The sequence below is a fragment of the Apaloderma vittatum genome, unplaced genomic scaffold (assembly GCF_000703405.1).
Source record: "Apaloderma vittatum isolate BGI_N311 unplaced genomic scaffold, ASM70340v1 scaffold26993, whole genome shotgun sequence".
Lineage (NCBI taxonomy): Eukaryota > Metazoa > Chordata > Aves > Trogoniformes > Trogonidae > Apaloderma > Apaloderma vittatum.
Window position 1 is genome coordinate 20904 of NW_009706839.1, and position 16472 is coordinate 37375.

Consider the following 16472-nt stretch of genomic DNA (forward strand, 5'->3'; position numbering starts at 1 on the left):
GGTTGGTACATCGTGGCCACCAAGCCCACCCCTCATCCCAACCCTGCACCACCACTGTTGCACAGATCATCGTCAGATGCAACACAAGGTAAAAAAGAAACAAAAGCCGGGTCCGCAGCACTTCCCAAGCCCACCAAGACCCATCATCTCTATCAAGAGTTTAGGATAAACAAGCTCAAGTGGCAGCCAGGGCTTGAGATGCTTGGGTTTAAGCACCACAAAAGCTTTCATGTTACATTTCTAAGGTGCTTTCAAGGCGGCAGCTCCATTAGTGTCACATCCATAAAACGACCAGAGCCACTTGTTTATTATCACCTATCAGCCCAGCAGCATCTGTGGGGACAAACTTATGCAGGTCAGAGGGAACCTCAGGATCCCTTACACCACCCTCTGCTCATGGTAGGGTCAACGCTGAATTCAGACCCGGCTACTTCATGCCTTTGTCCAGCAGAACCTGGAAAGCTACCGAGGATGGAGATCACAGACCCTTTCTGGGCAGGCGATCCTATGCGTAGACCAGCCCTCCAGCCTCTCCCCTTGTGTTTACCAAGACGAGAAGGGGAAGGAAGCCTCTCAGACAGAGCCTGAGCCCTTTTAATTGGCATCGGTTGAAAGAAAGCACCAATTAAGCCACACTGCCCCAGTTCTCAGGCCAGCAAAACACCCTGGGCTGGAGACAGCCTTGTGAAACACAGGCAGCAGCATGTTTATACACACAGCAGGAGAAAACCAGGCAAAGCTGTGCCAAGCCCCAAGAAGTCAACGCTTGCAAAGTCTCCTACATCACTCAGCATTTCAGCCCCAGGATCCCAATACCTGGAAGCAACTAATTTCTACGCACCCCAAGAGAATCTTCTTTTAGAAGCGGGGTAATAATGCTGATAAAGCTGGAAAGCAGGGATTTTAGAAATTTTTTTTTTGCTCAAGTTGCAGGAGTGTTAACCATCCCATCCACCCCAAAACCTGCAACAAGAGGGGGAGACAGGAGCAGAGCGTGGTTACGTAGCAGTTGAGACAGCTGACTGGCCTTGTTAATAGACTAGTTTTTTATACCTCCTTGACAGCTAAACCAGAGGAGTAAGATTAGAGTGGCCTCTTCCATCAAGGGCATCTCTTCCCTGGGGTTGTGGGCAGATTAACATCAATTTCAAGGTCAGGGCAACCCATGTGGCCAGCACCAGGAGATGGATAAGCATCCTCGTGGTTACCAAGAACAGGGTAAAGAAGCTGGTTCCAGTGGAAAACCTTTTCTTTGAGTTTTGTTTGGTTTTTTTGTTTTTTTTTTTTGTTAAAATTGAGCTGCATAGGAATAACACTGGAAACCTGGAAATTTTTCCTCTGCCTCCCATCTCTTGGAAAGCACGAGCAAGGCCAGGGGACAGAGGAAGGGAGAAAGCAGCGACGTTTCTCCTTCCCACTGGAAAAACTCCCACCGCACGCTCCTGGACACGCAACACTGAATTGACGATACTTGGCAAAATGGGGCAGGCTGGAATGAACCCAGCTCAGGGAAAAGCTGCTGTGGCCATATGCTAACGCACACCACCAAACCCAACCACCCTGCACGGAGTCACAGACCTGTTTAGGTTGGAAAAGACCTTTAAGATCAAGTCCAACCATTAAACCAGCATTGCCGGGTCCACCACTTCATTGTTTGCTTTTCTGTTTTGCAGAAGCAAGAGGAGATTCTGGGGTTAAAAGTGCTAGCACAAAAGAAAGCCACAAATTTTGATCATAAAACCGGGTGGGGGTGGGGGGAAATAAAATCTGATTTTTTGAGCAAGCACGTGGTACAGCCATACATGAGGCTTTGGGAATGCTGAGAGCCATGCAGCTTCCAGGGTGGTCAGTCTCTTGGTTTGCTGCAAGAGCACACAAGCTTTTTACTGGGAAAAAAATAATAAAAAAATAACAGAAAGTAGAAGACTGAAAGGAGAAGCTGGTGGCTCTGGATTTCGGGCACTGTCCCACAGCAGCCGCCACTCTCCCTCTTGCCCATCTCCTCTACCAGAGAGCGCCAGAGCCACGGCTGGCATTTTGGCAGATGAGCTAATAGATGAGGACGTGCTCCTTCTGCTCGTTTAGCTCCCAGCCCACACTTCGTTAGCCATGGCGGCAGCGTTACAGCCCTCACTTAATTGCTGGCCCGCGCTGCAGCGCTGGCACCCCGCACACGTCACCCCGAGCCCGGCTCCTACCCAGCTTCCCACGGCTGCCCGCCCGCCAGCGGGAATTTGGGGACGGAGCACAGGAGGTGCTGCCTGGCATGGCCAATCCCTGGGGACGGGCGAGGAGGGAGACCGCCGGGAAGACCCCAAGGTCATCCCAACCACCTTCAGATGGTTCCTTCTCACCTCCGGGCAGTCGCTGGAGGCGATGCGTGGGGGACATGCTTCCTCGCTCAGTGGCTCGATGACGGTCACCTCGGCAAAGTCCTCCACCGACTCCTGAAACTCCGGCAGGGACCGGCGGCCGTAGCGTTTGCCGCCTTTGATGTACTTGGGCTGCGCTTCTGGGGAAGAATCTGTGAAATTCAAGAAGAAAGCGCTTGGGTAACGTGATTTTTGCAGCTCCCAGGCCTAGTGTGGTTGCAGCTCTTTAAGCACCAAATTGCCAACAGAATTCCCCCCAGCTCTTTTCCAGGACCGCTACCCTCACCGTGGCATCAAGCCTGATGGGTTGGAATCGGTCCTGCTCAAAAAAATCAAATAAATAAATAAACTGTTGCAAATTAGACTCAGAGATTCATCTTCACCTTTTCCCAATTCCCAGATTAAATTTGCTCTGTTAACAAAGATGTGGAAAAAGAAGCCTCAACCTTGCAAACAGCCTTGGATGGAAAGTCCATTAGGTCTCTCCTCCTTGCGCCGATCCTCGTTACTGGCGATGGGCAGGTTTAATTAGGGACAACGCTGCGCTTTGGCAGCTCAAGACTCCAGGTTACACAGACACTTGGGCGACCCCTGCTCCTTTCGCTGGATTTAAATCGTCCCTCCATTAAAAGCGTGAAAACAAGCGGGCGAGTGGAAATAAATAAATAAAACTGGGCAAGTTTGGAAGCAAACACCTCTCGAGGGCCGGCACGAGCAGCTGATCAGGGTGATGGCGAGGCAGGTCCCGGCTTGTGCTGTGCAACTAATGCCAACTGCAAGATCTAAATAACCCTTTAGAGTCATCATCTAATTACAGGGGGGTGCTCTGCTCACATTCTCCAGCTTCGCCGCAGCAAGCTCCTGCCTTCGGGGACTGAATTATCTGGGAGCACTCGCAAACAGGGATCAAAACAACAAAAAAAAATAAGCACGTTTCAGGCTTTTTTCGGTGAGAATCATCCAACGTCTGGAGCAGGGTGAAAATTAAACAGAGGACCATATTAACCAGGGATTCAATTAGGGAAAGGCTCTCTTCCATGCTTTGTTTCAGCGTTTGCTAACCTTACCATTGAAACCCCCTCGGGACTCGATCATCTTTATTTTCTGCCACTTGCAGAGGCAGCAGCAAGAGCAGCAGCTTTTTAAAATTTTATTTGCAGAGCGCTCTGGTTCAAAATAAATGCAAGAGTGCAATACTAATAAGGAGCAGGGAAGCTGTTCAATCAGACAAATGGTCTCTAAACCACCCCCACCCCGCTCAAACGCCTCCTTGGATAATATTCCTTTAGATACGGAAGAAGGCTTCAAGCTTGTTAGAGGAAAAATATTCTGCAACTTAGCTATGCAATGAATTATAAAATACACGGGACTAGGAGTGCTTTGATTCCTCCAGCCCTGCGCTCCATCCATCCATATTGCAGCTCTAGGGAACAAACCCGGCGCCCGTGTTTGAACAAGGCCATTTTAACAAGATTTGCTGCAGCTGGGACTCGCACATGAAAGTTGTGTGATGAAGTGCGCCGATAGAAAAATCGCAACGAGACAGGCTGATTAAGTAAGAGCCCGAGAACAAAAGCAAACCTTATCGCTCCTATTAAAGCCTGCCCGGTGGTGAACAATCTCTATCGAGCAGCTCTCTCTGAAATGCTAATATTTGTGGCTACTCATTCACCCATTTATTTTCTATGCCCCCCCCCCCCCCCCCTTGCAGGAGAGGGCTGGGGGGCTTTGTTTGTTCGTTTTGTGGGGGGGATTTTTGTTCGTTTTCTTTTTTTTTTTTTAGAAATAATTTTTCCTCCTCTAAGACAGAAGCGCACCTCTGCACCCATCTGTCTTTTGAAAGATGCAGGCGGGTGGGGTGGGGAGAGGGGGGTGGTGAGGAAAGAAGCCGTAATTTAGCAGTAATGAAGCTATGGCTTAATTTCCTGCTGGATTTCCCAATGCTCAGAAGAGTCTTGTTTCTAACCACTCCAACAGTGTGTTTAACTACTGAAATCCAACTGTATATTGAAACGTCTGTGTCTTCAGGCTCTGCCACCTTGCAAACCCTTTAACAGCAAGCAGGGGGAAATGGGAGCATCTCCCCAGTTCTGTGGTTTAGGCTTTTGGAGGCTGGCAGCTGATTTCTCCCTTTTATTTCAGTCTGAACACCTGGCTCTGCCTTTGCAATTAAAACAAAACAAAACAAAAACCTGCAAAGCCCGAGAACATCCCTCCGGGGAGGGAAAGGCGACCCTTCACAGTTTGAGAAGAGCCCCATGAACCTTCATCCCCAGACCGGATGTGCCTGGATGCCTCTCATACAGTGCAGAATCCTCTAAACCCCTTCACTCTCCTGCTTTCCCAACCCAAAATCCCAGCACAGCAGCCGGTGCCCTCGATGTTCCCATCATTTAGGGCAAGCTGCGCACACGTGCCAGCAAAAAGCAGCAACCTGCGCTCCACGAGTATTAAAAAAAAAAAAAAGCCAAAAATCAAGTTTCTCACTTCTAGCCAAAACCAACGAGGAAGGATGCAAAGAGCTGCTCAACCCACATGTGCTTTCAAAGGCACACGAGGAAAACGTGAGGGAGATGCAAAAAAAAAAATCAGTGCTTCCCGTGAGGCAAATGCCTGCCAGACAGCCCGGTGTGCTATTTATCCCAAATCCTGTAAAATACACCCCTGCATCAAACACCAAGGGGAGGCTGCTCTTGCCGGAGCCTGACCTCTGCAACCGGTGGCGAAGTGAGCCAAGAAAGGGGGCGAAAAAAATAAATAAGACGAGAAAAAGAAAATAAGTCGAACCCTGCCTGCTTCCTACAGCCCTCGGCAACGTGCGGGCTTAGTAAAACACACACTCCAGAGCTGGCGCCTAATTAGACATCGGGGTCTGATCTGCCTGCTTTCAACTGCCCCGGGGCCAGGGGTAAGAGCAGAAACCACCGAGAGAACAAACCTCCCACCGCCCAGGGGAGTTTGTGGCCCCTAAAGTGCCCCCGAAAAGTCTCACATCCTAAATCTGCGTTTCACAAGAACAGTCCCCGTTCCAATCTAAGTGCTACAGGCAGAAGCCCTCAATTCCCTGGCTCGCTCCCCCTCCCCGTCCATCGCAGCAGTTAAACGTCGCCATGGTTGGAGATTTACACTTGATTTTCTGCCTTTCTGCGCTAGATAAGTAATTTCAAAATCCTGCTCTGCCCTCAGATGCTTGAGGAGGGGAAGGTGGGGGCTCCACTTGATGGGAGCAGCATTTTCCTGGGCCCAGCATCAAAGCCATCGAGCGCAGACAAAAGGGGTTTTAGAGCAGGAAGACCCTTGCTCCTCAAGCCGGTCGTTTAGAGGCGAAATTAATTTCCTTGCCACTTAAGATTTGGAAGGGAGGGCTGCTCATCGCGGCGGCAGACAGCCTGGTGCCAGGCAAAGCGCATCGGAGCCAGGATCTGCTAAATCCTAATTCTCTGAGACACCAGGTACTGCCTAAACTCCCACCAAATCCCTATTTCACACTCTGGGCTCAGCAACCAAGGTGGAGGGGAGCGGCGGCTGCTGGGGACCCTGTCCAAGGCATCACAACCAAAACCTAAGCAATTTTGGCCCAGAGGCATTGCCTGCACCTAAATCACCTGATGGAGGCACCAGTTTTGGACTTGTCCCCCCCTCCAGGTGTGCTCAGGGAGCAGGAACCAGAACCTCTGCACTAACACAAGGAACATTTCCCCCAATGGGTGCCATCCCTGCAAGGGCATCATCCCACCAGCTCTTCTTTGGGAGGGCAAATCCATGCGTTGGGATGAAAAAAAAAAAAAAAAAATTAAAAAAACCCCAAACAACCCCAATGGCCCCTCGTGACCGCAAGGAGGATGGCGTCAAACCGCTCTCTAATTTGTCCTGGGTCTTCCCGTAATCCCACACTCCACCCCAGTAATCCCTCCCTATCCAGGCTTCCGATGCACAGAGCTGACTTTTTTTGCCATAATGGGGAGGGAAAAAAAGCCCGATTATCTTCCCCCCCTACTAATCACCCCCATAAGTGATTATTATTACTATTATTATTTTTTAAACCTACTTTGTGTTGTCCCCAGACCCCCTCCTCACTGCTACAGTGACCTATGGACAAAAAAGCATCAGAACCAGCCTGGGGAGCTCCCAGTAGCCCCCCAGCCGTGCAGCACCACCTTTTTAGAGCACCAAACCCCAGTAATTTGGGCTGAAATTTATCCGTACACACCGTGTGGCTCCACAAAGACCCGAGAGCGGTGCTGGGGGTGAGGGGTCTCCCCGGCAGGCACACTCCACCTTGTGAGAACTAAAATAACCACTAAAATAAGCTCTATTTTAAGACACATCGAGGCCTTTTTCTGCTTTTTCCAGAGTGTCTTTCCCCTCCATTGCTCTGCCCAGCAGCTTCTAGGCAGAGATGGGGTTTGCCCGGCTGATGCTCTGGCTCACAGCTGGGTCTGTGACCCCACATCAACATCCTCAAGGGGACAGAGCTGATGACGGCAGCGCTGGGAACTCTGCCTGCTCTGGTTTTCAGGGCTGCTTCCCAAGCAAAGAGCCCGCTGTACGTCAGGACTGTCCTCCCTGTCAGCCTTCTCTTCAGAAAGGGAATTCGACTTGCTTGCCAAGAAAAAAAAACCACAACAAAAAATATGTATCAGCTGCTCTCTGCAAGCCCAAACGCCTCTCCCACCTGCTGCTTCTCCGCTCACTGTCAAAAAACAGGGAAACCCCCGTCAGCCACTTCTGCAGGAACTGCTTTTGCATCCCGCAGCAGTTTTGGTTCCTCATCCCCAGCCCTGGGTCTTGCATGACCCCAGGGGCTGTCCCATCCCCTCCGAGCTGGCCTGTGCCCATGGGGACAACGATGCTGTCCCCTACATTCCCCCTCTCCGCCTCCTCAGGGGCTGCAGGGGTTTGGAGGGCAAAGACACAAGCTCCTCCCGTTGCTCACCCACCAAAGGGACCTTCCCATCACCCAGGGGTAAAACCACAGCATCGAGGCACACGGCTGCTTCCTCACAGAACAACCTCTGCAGATGCAGCAAACAGCCTTAAAATCTCGTGGGTTTGTGGGTTCCCCCCCCGCCTCCAATTAATTTTCATTTAAATGATACAATTTGGAGCTCTTAACTCAATTTTCCCCCAAGCCCGGGGCAGGCTTGTAACACCAGCATTTCCACAGTCACTGACAGTTTGACACCAACAGCACAAAAGCAGCTTGTTCTCCAAATCTCAAGTTTGATCTAAATTAAAAGAAGCAAAAAGACTTTGGCGTTAACCGACCTGTCAAAACGCATTAAAAAATAAATGTCTCCCAGGCCTGCCCAGCGCAGGCTCCCTACCTGCACCACATGCCCTTTGATTACCTGCCATGCAAAACCCAGCTGACAAACGTGTCCCCGAGGAGGGCTCTCCAGCTCCTACGCAGCCTCTTGCCGGCTGCAGCTGTAATTTCCCCCACAAAACCCCCAAATTTAGCCCTTTCCGGAAGATTTATTTAAATACAAATCAAGCCAGAGCTTCTCAGCCATATGATTTTTCCCAATAAATGCAGAGTGCTGGATTAGTTCTGGTTCGCTGGGGTGCCAGGGCTGCCCCCTGCGCTGTGCAGGCTCCTCTCCAGGGGGCTGGAAGGGATCGTAGAAGACCCCCTGACCCCTCGCCAGGCACCGGCGAGGTTCCTCCCTCGCTCCCGAGCACCCCTTGACCCACATCAGAAAACTGCATTAAGGGACGCCGTGTGCAAGAGCTGTCATCTCCCCTCTCCCTCGAAGCATTAAGGGCTTCAGAAATGACGGGGTGGAAAATAAAACCAATGCATTGATTGCATCTCTCGAGCCCTCAAGTTTTTGCAGCCTATTGAAGCGGGAGGAGAGTTGTGATTTGGCTGACAAGTGCGGGATGCTCCAGCCAAGATGGGTATTCCAGGAAAGGAAACCTGGAGTTGTCCCTCTCCCCCCTTGCTAAGCTGTTTTCTCCGTCGGGGATTTTGTGTCTCCGCTGCTCCAAAGGCAGGATTAGGGATTTACATACAGGTGGGACACGCAGCAGAACTCCAGCTGGAGCCCAGCCCTTATCCTGGCCCCACACCTCCCCAGTGCTCCCAGCCCTTCATGCACCCCTAAGAAAGGCCACATTTTTCAAGGCACACCAAAACAAAGCAAGTTAAAAACAGGGCAGTGAGGACTTGCAGCACCTGCTGCTTTCTCCAGCCAGCCCCAACTCCGTTTGTTGGGGGATTCATCCTGTTCAGGAGCACCTTTGGGCCAGACTGACTGTCCCCTGGGAGAAATACAGACACCTTGGGGGAGGTTCCGACAGGACCGAGCTCACCCCGCTTGTCTCAGACAGAAGGAAACAGAATGGACTTAAAAAAAACCAACCCAAAAATCAGAGCTAGAGAGGAGGGGTATTTCTGTGTCCAGCACCCCATCACCAGGAGGAGCTCTTGCAGAGAGCTTCCCCTCGTAACCTTCAAAAAACCAGAGCAGCCAAAAAGTCAGCATGGGTTTTCGGTGAGGCCCTGCTGTTCCCCCCAGGCAGATCCCACCGCAGAGCTCACCGCTGCCGGGGCTGCCGCCAGCTCAGCCCGGAGCGGAGGCTCCCCCGGGGCAGAGCTCGCAAACCCTCCTGCCAGGCTGGAGCTTCTGCGCCTGCGTCGCACCACCTCAGAGCCAAAGAGCTGGTGGGGAGGGTGTGGGGATGTGCCAGCCCCAGCCGGGGAAAAAAGGCAGCAGCATTAAAGTAGCCGTTTGATTGTCTGCCCATAACCATCGGCTGCAGCTAGAGAGCTCCTAAAGCCTCCCCGGCCACCAGAAACATTGCAGCATAGAGAGACCTCAGCCCATTTAGTAGCCCTGGGACAGATCAAGCATCTGAGGTGCCGTTAGCTGTCTACATGCAGAGATCACGTGCCCCGCTGGGCATTTAGATCACGGTAATGGGATGTAAATATCTAATAGCTCAGAAAACGCTTTTATACAAAGCTCTGCAACAAACCTTAACTCTCCCTTCTCCCAAGGTCTGGGCAGCTGAGCAGAAGAGCTTATCTCAGCACCTAAAAAAGCACCTTCTCTTCTTAGTTCCTCTATGAAAGCCACCCACGTCTGGTTTGCCAAAGAAAATGTATTACTTTAAATACGTCTTTTATTTACCTGGTTCTTGGAAGTGCTCTTCATTTGACAGGGTTCTGGATAGGATGAGGATAAGTGCTTCTTTAAATTGATCAAAGTGAACCTGTGGAAAAAAGAGGAAGAGAGAAGGAAATCAATTGGTGCAGGTAATTAAATACCAGGCCAATAATCCAACAGGCAGGCGAGCAGCAATGCAAATCACTCAAACCACCAAGCATGCCTGTGTCTGCAGACAACCTCAGCAAAGGACACAAGATGAACCTCAGGTCATTCAGTTTTGGGGCCTTGAGAAACAATAGCAGGCAACGTCAAAGCCCAGTCAGTGTCTTTGAGCACATGGAAAAAGCGATTGCTATCGCAGAATGACTCAAATCCACTGCTTTAATGCATTGGTTGGGTTTTTCCATGGAGTAAGAAGCTGAAATAACATGGCCAGAAGACCAGAGAGCATCTCCATCACTTGAGATGACCTGATCAGGGTCAGCAGCTTCTACAGGGAGATACCAGTCCTGTCCAGTGATGGGATACTCCATTGTGGAAATGCTCGCTTGCCCTAATTAAGCTTCAGAAAACGATGTTTCCAAAGCAAATTGCAGAAAGTTGCACCCTTCCCAGGACAGTCCTGCCCCAGCTCCTGCCTGCTGCAGGTCCTCAAGAGGCTGGACTGGAAATACCAGGTCTGGAGTGTGGCTACGGGAAAAAACAGGAGGGATAAAAAAAATTAACCGCAGCGGTAGGATTATCTCCCCCTTTTCCATCTGCATCTTCCTGGAAAGCCTCCTGCCTCCCCCCTCCAAGAACAGTTGCAAAGGATCTGCAGCATCCTTCACAGCCATGCTGGGGAATGTCAGCGATTCCAGCCGTGGGGGACAGAAACCCAGGAACAGCTGGGGAAGCAATTTGACATGGGTCAGTGGCCAGGCAGTGCTGGCTGCTGCTATTTCTTTTGGCTAAATAAATCTTGGGATAATTTTTAGCACCGAACGAGAGATTTTGCATTTCAATAACCCGCCGAGGTTGCTCTCACTGGCAGAGTGAACTGCTGCGAACACAGCACCAAGAGCAGGAGCCGCACTCAGAGGGGATTTTAACATCACTGGATGAGGCACAAGCAGCAAAGTCAAGGTCTGAAGTTTGCCCAGCTCGTTCTCAGGGTTGAGCTAGCCCAAAAAAGAGCTATGTGCTCCCCGGCAAGCAGGGGACAACAGCAGAGCTGGGGGCTCAGCCTCCCCACCGCGCAGGGGAGCACCTCACACAGCAGCTCAAGCGGTGCAAATCACCCCTGCAGTTTTAAACACAGGCTCCCCGAGTAATTAAACAGTTAGAAACATGTTCAGCAAAGAAACTTGTCAGGGATGCCTTCATCTGAATACTAATTGCTGCCATTCATTTCCAAACACTGGTGTACTTCAGAAGGACAGTTTACCGAGATAGGAAAATTTGCCTGATTAAAAAAAAAACTTGACATTTAGACTAAATGAGGATGAATAAAAGATGAGGGCGTTCGAATAACAGGTCCCCTCTCTGCGGGATCTTCTCGGGAAGGGAACAGTGACAACAGCCACGGCGACAGACAGAGCCGGTCACTCAGACGGGTGGGTTCGGATGGGACCTGAGGTCCCAGCAGCGAGAAAATAAAAGTCACTTTTGCATCACTCGTGCAAACACACCAAACGAGAGGGCAGAGTCAAACCACCTGGGGAAGGTGGTTTTGCTGACACGGAACCTGCTCTGCCTAACGAGCCCCGTAACTTGTGTTTGCCAAGAAGCACTAACGAAGGGGAAGAAGGCAGAAGGGGGGGTGGAGGGGTGGACCCTCGCTGCCGCAGCTGCGTGCAGGACAGATGGCTCCGACATCAAGGCCGCAGAGCGATTTTACCATGACGGTGACATCCAAAGGAGCCCACGGAAGATTAGGCTGCGGGGCAGGAGGCGGCCATCCTCCAGCCGCCCATGCCAGCACCGCGGTCGGCTGCGCACCAGGATTTAAAATGCAAATCAGCAGCCCAGAGACCCGACTCGCACAGGCACAAGAGGAGTCCCGCGACGCTTTCTGAGCAGCAGCACCCATCTCTGTAGGGAGGGGGATGTATTTTTCTTCAGGGAAACCTTCCAACAAGAGATAAACAGGAAAAACTCTCCATGGTCCATGTTTGACCTTGGCTGCTGCATGTCTGTGCACGGCATGCTTTAGAATTAGAGAAATTACAGAATCACAGAATGTTCAGAGTTGGAAGGGACCTCAAAAGATCATCTAGTCCAGCCTCCCTGCCAGAGCAGGATCACTTAAGCTGCGCTCAAGCTGCGCTCAAGTACAAACCAGACAAGGCAGCCTGTGGGACAGCAAAGTTACGGCGTCTCATGTTTTAAAGAAAGCAATCCTTTGCTGCTGCTCCCCAGCAATGCCACCTCACTCTCTACCCAATTTCAATGCCAGTGCACGCAGGGGCAACAAGCATGCCCAGGATACACAGAGCACATCACACAGCACCCCACAACATGTGTGCTCAGCAGCCACACAACCCCAACACCCACATGCTGTCAGGCAGGGTCACCCTCCTGCCTGGAAAGCCCGTGGGCTCCCCACGAGTTCAAGGGGCGTTTTCGGGGATGTGGGCAGGCACAAGTCCGCAGCAACAGCGGTTTGGGTTTTGGATGATTTTGGAAATGCCAACTCGCACATCTGCTCACGGAGGCTTCAAACAGCAACCCAAGGGCTGATCCAAGCCAGCCTGCACATAGCGGAGTTTGGGAGACAACAGCAGAGCACAGAGCACGGATGGGACACGTGTCCCTGCAAACAACACAGTGAGACCAGGGCTCCGCACAGTGCTGGGAGCCCGTCGAGCCCCTCATGAGACAAATTTTCCCAGAATAAGTAAATCAGCCTGAAACAAGACTCATATGCCAACACAGGCATAACAAGCCCAGCCCAGCTTCCCCACGGTAATCAGAGACTAAGCAAGCTGCCAGCTGCTGAGCAACCCCAGCACCTTTGAGAAATCTTGACGCCTGCTTTAAAGCAAGTTTCCTATGAAGCTGTGACTTATTAGCACTAGAAAGGGAACATGCCTGTGCCAGGCTACCTGCTGCCTCTCGTTACTGGTCCCTGCAATGCAAAGCAGCAATGTGCAACCCCGGTCTCTCTGGGGCAAAGCACCATCGGTGGCTCCTTCCAGCTCCTTCTCCTTGATCTTCCAGCAGAGTCCTTTTCCCAGAGCCCCATCCCTGCCTGCAAACTCCTTCCAGCAGCAGCCAGAAGGTTGCAGAGGGAAATGCTGAGCAGGGAAGACATTAGGAACAGGGCAACCTTGCAACCAAAGTCTCCTGCCTGGCACACAAAAAAGCCACCGCACGTTATGGGGAGCAACGTCACAGCGGGCTCAGAGGGAGTATATTTGCAAGAGGTCACCGGCCCAAGCACTGAAAGGAGCTGACGAGTGAAACCCCACGCCGCAGTGCCCTTGCTGCAGGCTTGCTAAGGCAATAGCACCGGGGCAGGGTGAAACCTGAACTCCCCGTCCCTGCTCGAGGACAGCGTGAAGGACAGTCCTTGCGCAGGGTCCGGAAGTGCCCGACCTACCTGCAAATCATTTAACCACGGTCACCGGCTACGAGCACCATCCCTGAGACACCACTTGGTGTTAGTTGCTAATTAACAGGCTTTGCCTCTCGGGGGTCAGAGGAGCATCCTCTCGGTGCTACGGCCAAGCGCAAGGGGCTTGAGGAAACAGCCTTCCCAGGGAATCCCAGGAATTGCTGCGAGCCTCGTCTCAGCATGCATGAGGGAAACGGTTCTGGGCTGGTTCGGCTCCGTCACGAGCCAGGGCAGGATTTACACACCCCTGCAGGACCCCGGAGATGGCGCATACCCGCTAATCTCCAAAGCATCTTGCAGAGCGGGGCCGGAGCAGGGGACAACACATCCAGCACCTTGCCAAGCTCAGCTCCTGGTCCGTGAGCAGCCACATCACAGTGCATTCATCCCCGGAGCAGATCCTCCAGCACAAAAGCAAGCACGTAGCCCCACCAAATTGCCCCTCAGCAGACAAAACCACGTTTCTCCCCTCCTGGAGGCTCTCCCCTCCCCAGTGCCCTCCCATAAAAATCCCAGCCCCTGGAAGTGCAGGCAAACAAAGGCTGCTCCCAGTGCCGAGAGGGACCATCTGCAGTGAGGAGCCGGCGGGGCAGGGGCGAGAAGCCTGTGCTTAGGGAGCAACATGTTTGCTGCTTATTCTCCCGACGAGCTCCCTAGGAAACCCAGGGGATTCAATAGCTATTAAGTCAAGCTCGCGCTTAGACGTGGGCTATTTCTGCCACTAGCGAACCGGGGAGATGGGAGGCAACGTAGGAGACAAGGACTATTCTGATGTCCAGGTGGCAGGTTGTAAGCGAGAACCATCCCCAAAGACAAAGGAAAGTGGGGAGGCTAAAATGAAAATGCTCGTCGTGCCCTGAGACAGCTCACAGGGATGGAACTCCTGGCTGGGATGCGGAAAGCACGACCCAGCACTCAGGATGCTTTAAAAGAGGCTTTTTGGGTTCTGTTGGGGCATTTACTGCGTTTAACTCCACTTTTGACCCCCTCAGAGCAGGCCACAGGGATGAGCACTGTTCCTTTAGCCTTGACAACGACACCTTTCACACTGCTCTTCCCTTCCCCACATCTCACCGCCGTGCAAAAGCCAGACTGAGCATCCGAGTGGCTGAAGCTCAAGACAGGCTCGCAGCACAGAAAGTCCCCAGCACTCGAGCAAATGCCACACTGCAACCCCAAAGGTAGGAAATCTCTGTCCAAATCCATCTGTGCTCCAGCATCGCTCGCTGACAGCAGAAGAGCTACAGCCCCAGGGCAGGTGAGGAAGAGGAGGCTTTGTTCGTTAAAGGAATTATTTGATTTTGTGAAATCTGCAGTCTGAAAGGAAATTGGAGTTGGGGTGGCTGCTTAGCTTATGCCTATCGAGAGCCCTGACCGCCCTGCCCCATGTTTTTTTATTTTAATGAGCAGGGATGGGATTTCAGGGTGATTTTGAGGGAAGCATCCAACACACTCCGAGCACAGCACAGTGCTGGGAAGGAGGCAACACAGGAGCAGAAGGACATCCATGCTGAACATGGAGGTCCCTCCAAGGGCAAGCAGCTTCTGCTCAACACCCTGGCATCAAACTCTATAAAGGTACAACCTTTGGAAAGCACGGGGTGCTCAGCTCCCTTCCATGAGCTGGTGGGACACTGCAGCCCCAAGGGAAGCAGCCATTTGTCCCCAAAACCCTGCCCCAGGTGGGTCTGTGACAACCACAGCTGTGTAGGGACACCAGGTAACACGGATAAAGGTGACTCAGCCAGCGACTGGGGGAGGTGGACAACGTTGTCTCTTTTAGAGGAACGTGCATGGCTGCAAGCAGCCCCACCGCTCTAACTACAGTTTAACGTAAATCACAGGCTCAAGTCCTGGGTTTGCGTCCCCATCGCACCCAAGTGCCTCAGAGTTTGTGCAAGCACCCGGTGAGCTGGTTCAGGGAGATGACCTAGGCCAAAAGCAGCACTAACCAGTGCTGGGGGGCACATGTCGCAAGCCCTGCAGCCCCAGAGCCTCAGGAAAGTTGGATACTCACAAATTACAGACGTTCAGCCTCTTTCCATCACCCTCCCGCACGTGCGGGTGCAGCTGCCTGGCACTGCTTTGCTCCCAAGATCCAAACCAACCCCATCACTCCCCACCGTCACCCCAGCCTTACCCTGCCTAGGAGGTTGCCTTGGAGGAGGGTCTGCTGCAACGCCGGGGCCACCTCTTCCAGATGCAGCACGTGGCAGAGGTCGGTGAGCTCCTCCTGTCCCAGGGATCCCGTACCCGTGCTGTCGAAGCTGTCGAAGAGCTCCTTGAGGCGAGCTTCATACTGGTCCTGCTCAGCTTCATCCATCCCATAGCCTGCCACGCTCACCTGCGGGGAGACACGGGGTCGGTGAGCATCGACCGCAGCACGCAAAGGCGAAAAGCCCCAAGGGCTTGGGACAGCAGTTTGCTGCAGAGTTTTGTTTGCCTTAAGTGAACCTGGTGCTCTGCCACCCCTGCAGCCCATTTCATCCCGCTGGGTGAAGCCAGAAGTTGCACAGCAGAAAGAACAAGGGGGGAAAAAAATTTAAAAAAAAATAAAAAAAAAGCTCGAAGGGCCAGACACCTGGCATGGGGACAGCCCAGCAGCCCTGGGTTCCACCTCCCTACGTGCCACCTCACACCAGCACCACAAGCAGCTCGTTCTGCTCAGCTGGAGCAGCCGAGGTGTCTCAGGGGAAAATTGTTCCCCCGAGCTGCCCTGGTCTCCAGGCATTGCTGGTGATGCTTTATCTGCCTTAGCGAGGGGATAAACAAGCAGCGCAGCTCACCAGCGGCAGGGAGCAAAGCGAGGGGAGGGCAGGAGATCCCAATGGCTGCCTCTCCCTCTACCCCGAACAACCCACTTCCATGAACACAAAACACATTCCTAAGCCAAACACGCTGCTTTTTATGCTGGCCCGGGGTGTAAGGAGCCCCAACGCACCGTCAGCCCTGTCTGTGCCAGGGTGCAGCATCCTTGCTTTCCTCCAAACCCCAGAACAAAGCCACACGGTGCCCTGCACTGGGCGAGGACTTGTGCCCTCTGGGTCACTGCCCAGTCCCACTCCCTGCACTGCTCGCCCTCAGGTACCTCACCCCAAACCCTGGCTGAAAGCAGAGAAGTGTTTCACAGGGCACACTGGTAAGGTGGCAGAAAACCCAGCCCTGGAGCAGATCCAGATGCAGCCCCAGCACAGAGACGGCTGACTGGTCTCCTGCACCAACAAACAAAACCAGTTTCTCCATCACTTGCCCACAGGCTTTGTCCTCCCCTCCAAATCAACAATTTTTCATCTTGCTCGTCACATCACAGCTCTAGGAACTGTTTGGGAAGCAAAAGTTCCTGTCCAAAATGAAGGATTTGGCCGGCATTTGCTTACCCAGCCC

At 52.5% G+C, this 16472-nt stretch overlaps 1 protein-coding gene across 1 annotated transcript in view; it reads right to left on the reverse strand.

Annotated features, from left to right (window-relative positions):
- Nucleotides 1–15432, reverse strand: part of NIN (ninein (GSK3B interacting protein)) — a gene marked incomplete at its 3' end in the record, with an annotated part of 36247 nt that extends 20815 nt beyond the window's left edge. Inside the window, 3 exon segments of the mRNA XM_009865942.1 lie at nucleotides 2355–2524; nucleotides 9512–9593; nucleotides 15229–15432. Of these exon segments, the coding sequence (XP_009864244.1) occupies nucleotides 2355–2524; nucleotides 9512–9593; nucleotides 15229–15411 (435 nt within the window).
- Between the last annotated feature and the right edge of the window lie 1040 nt (nucleotides 15433–16472).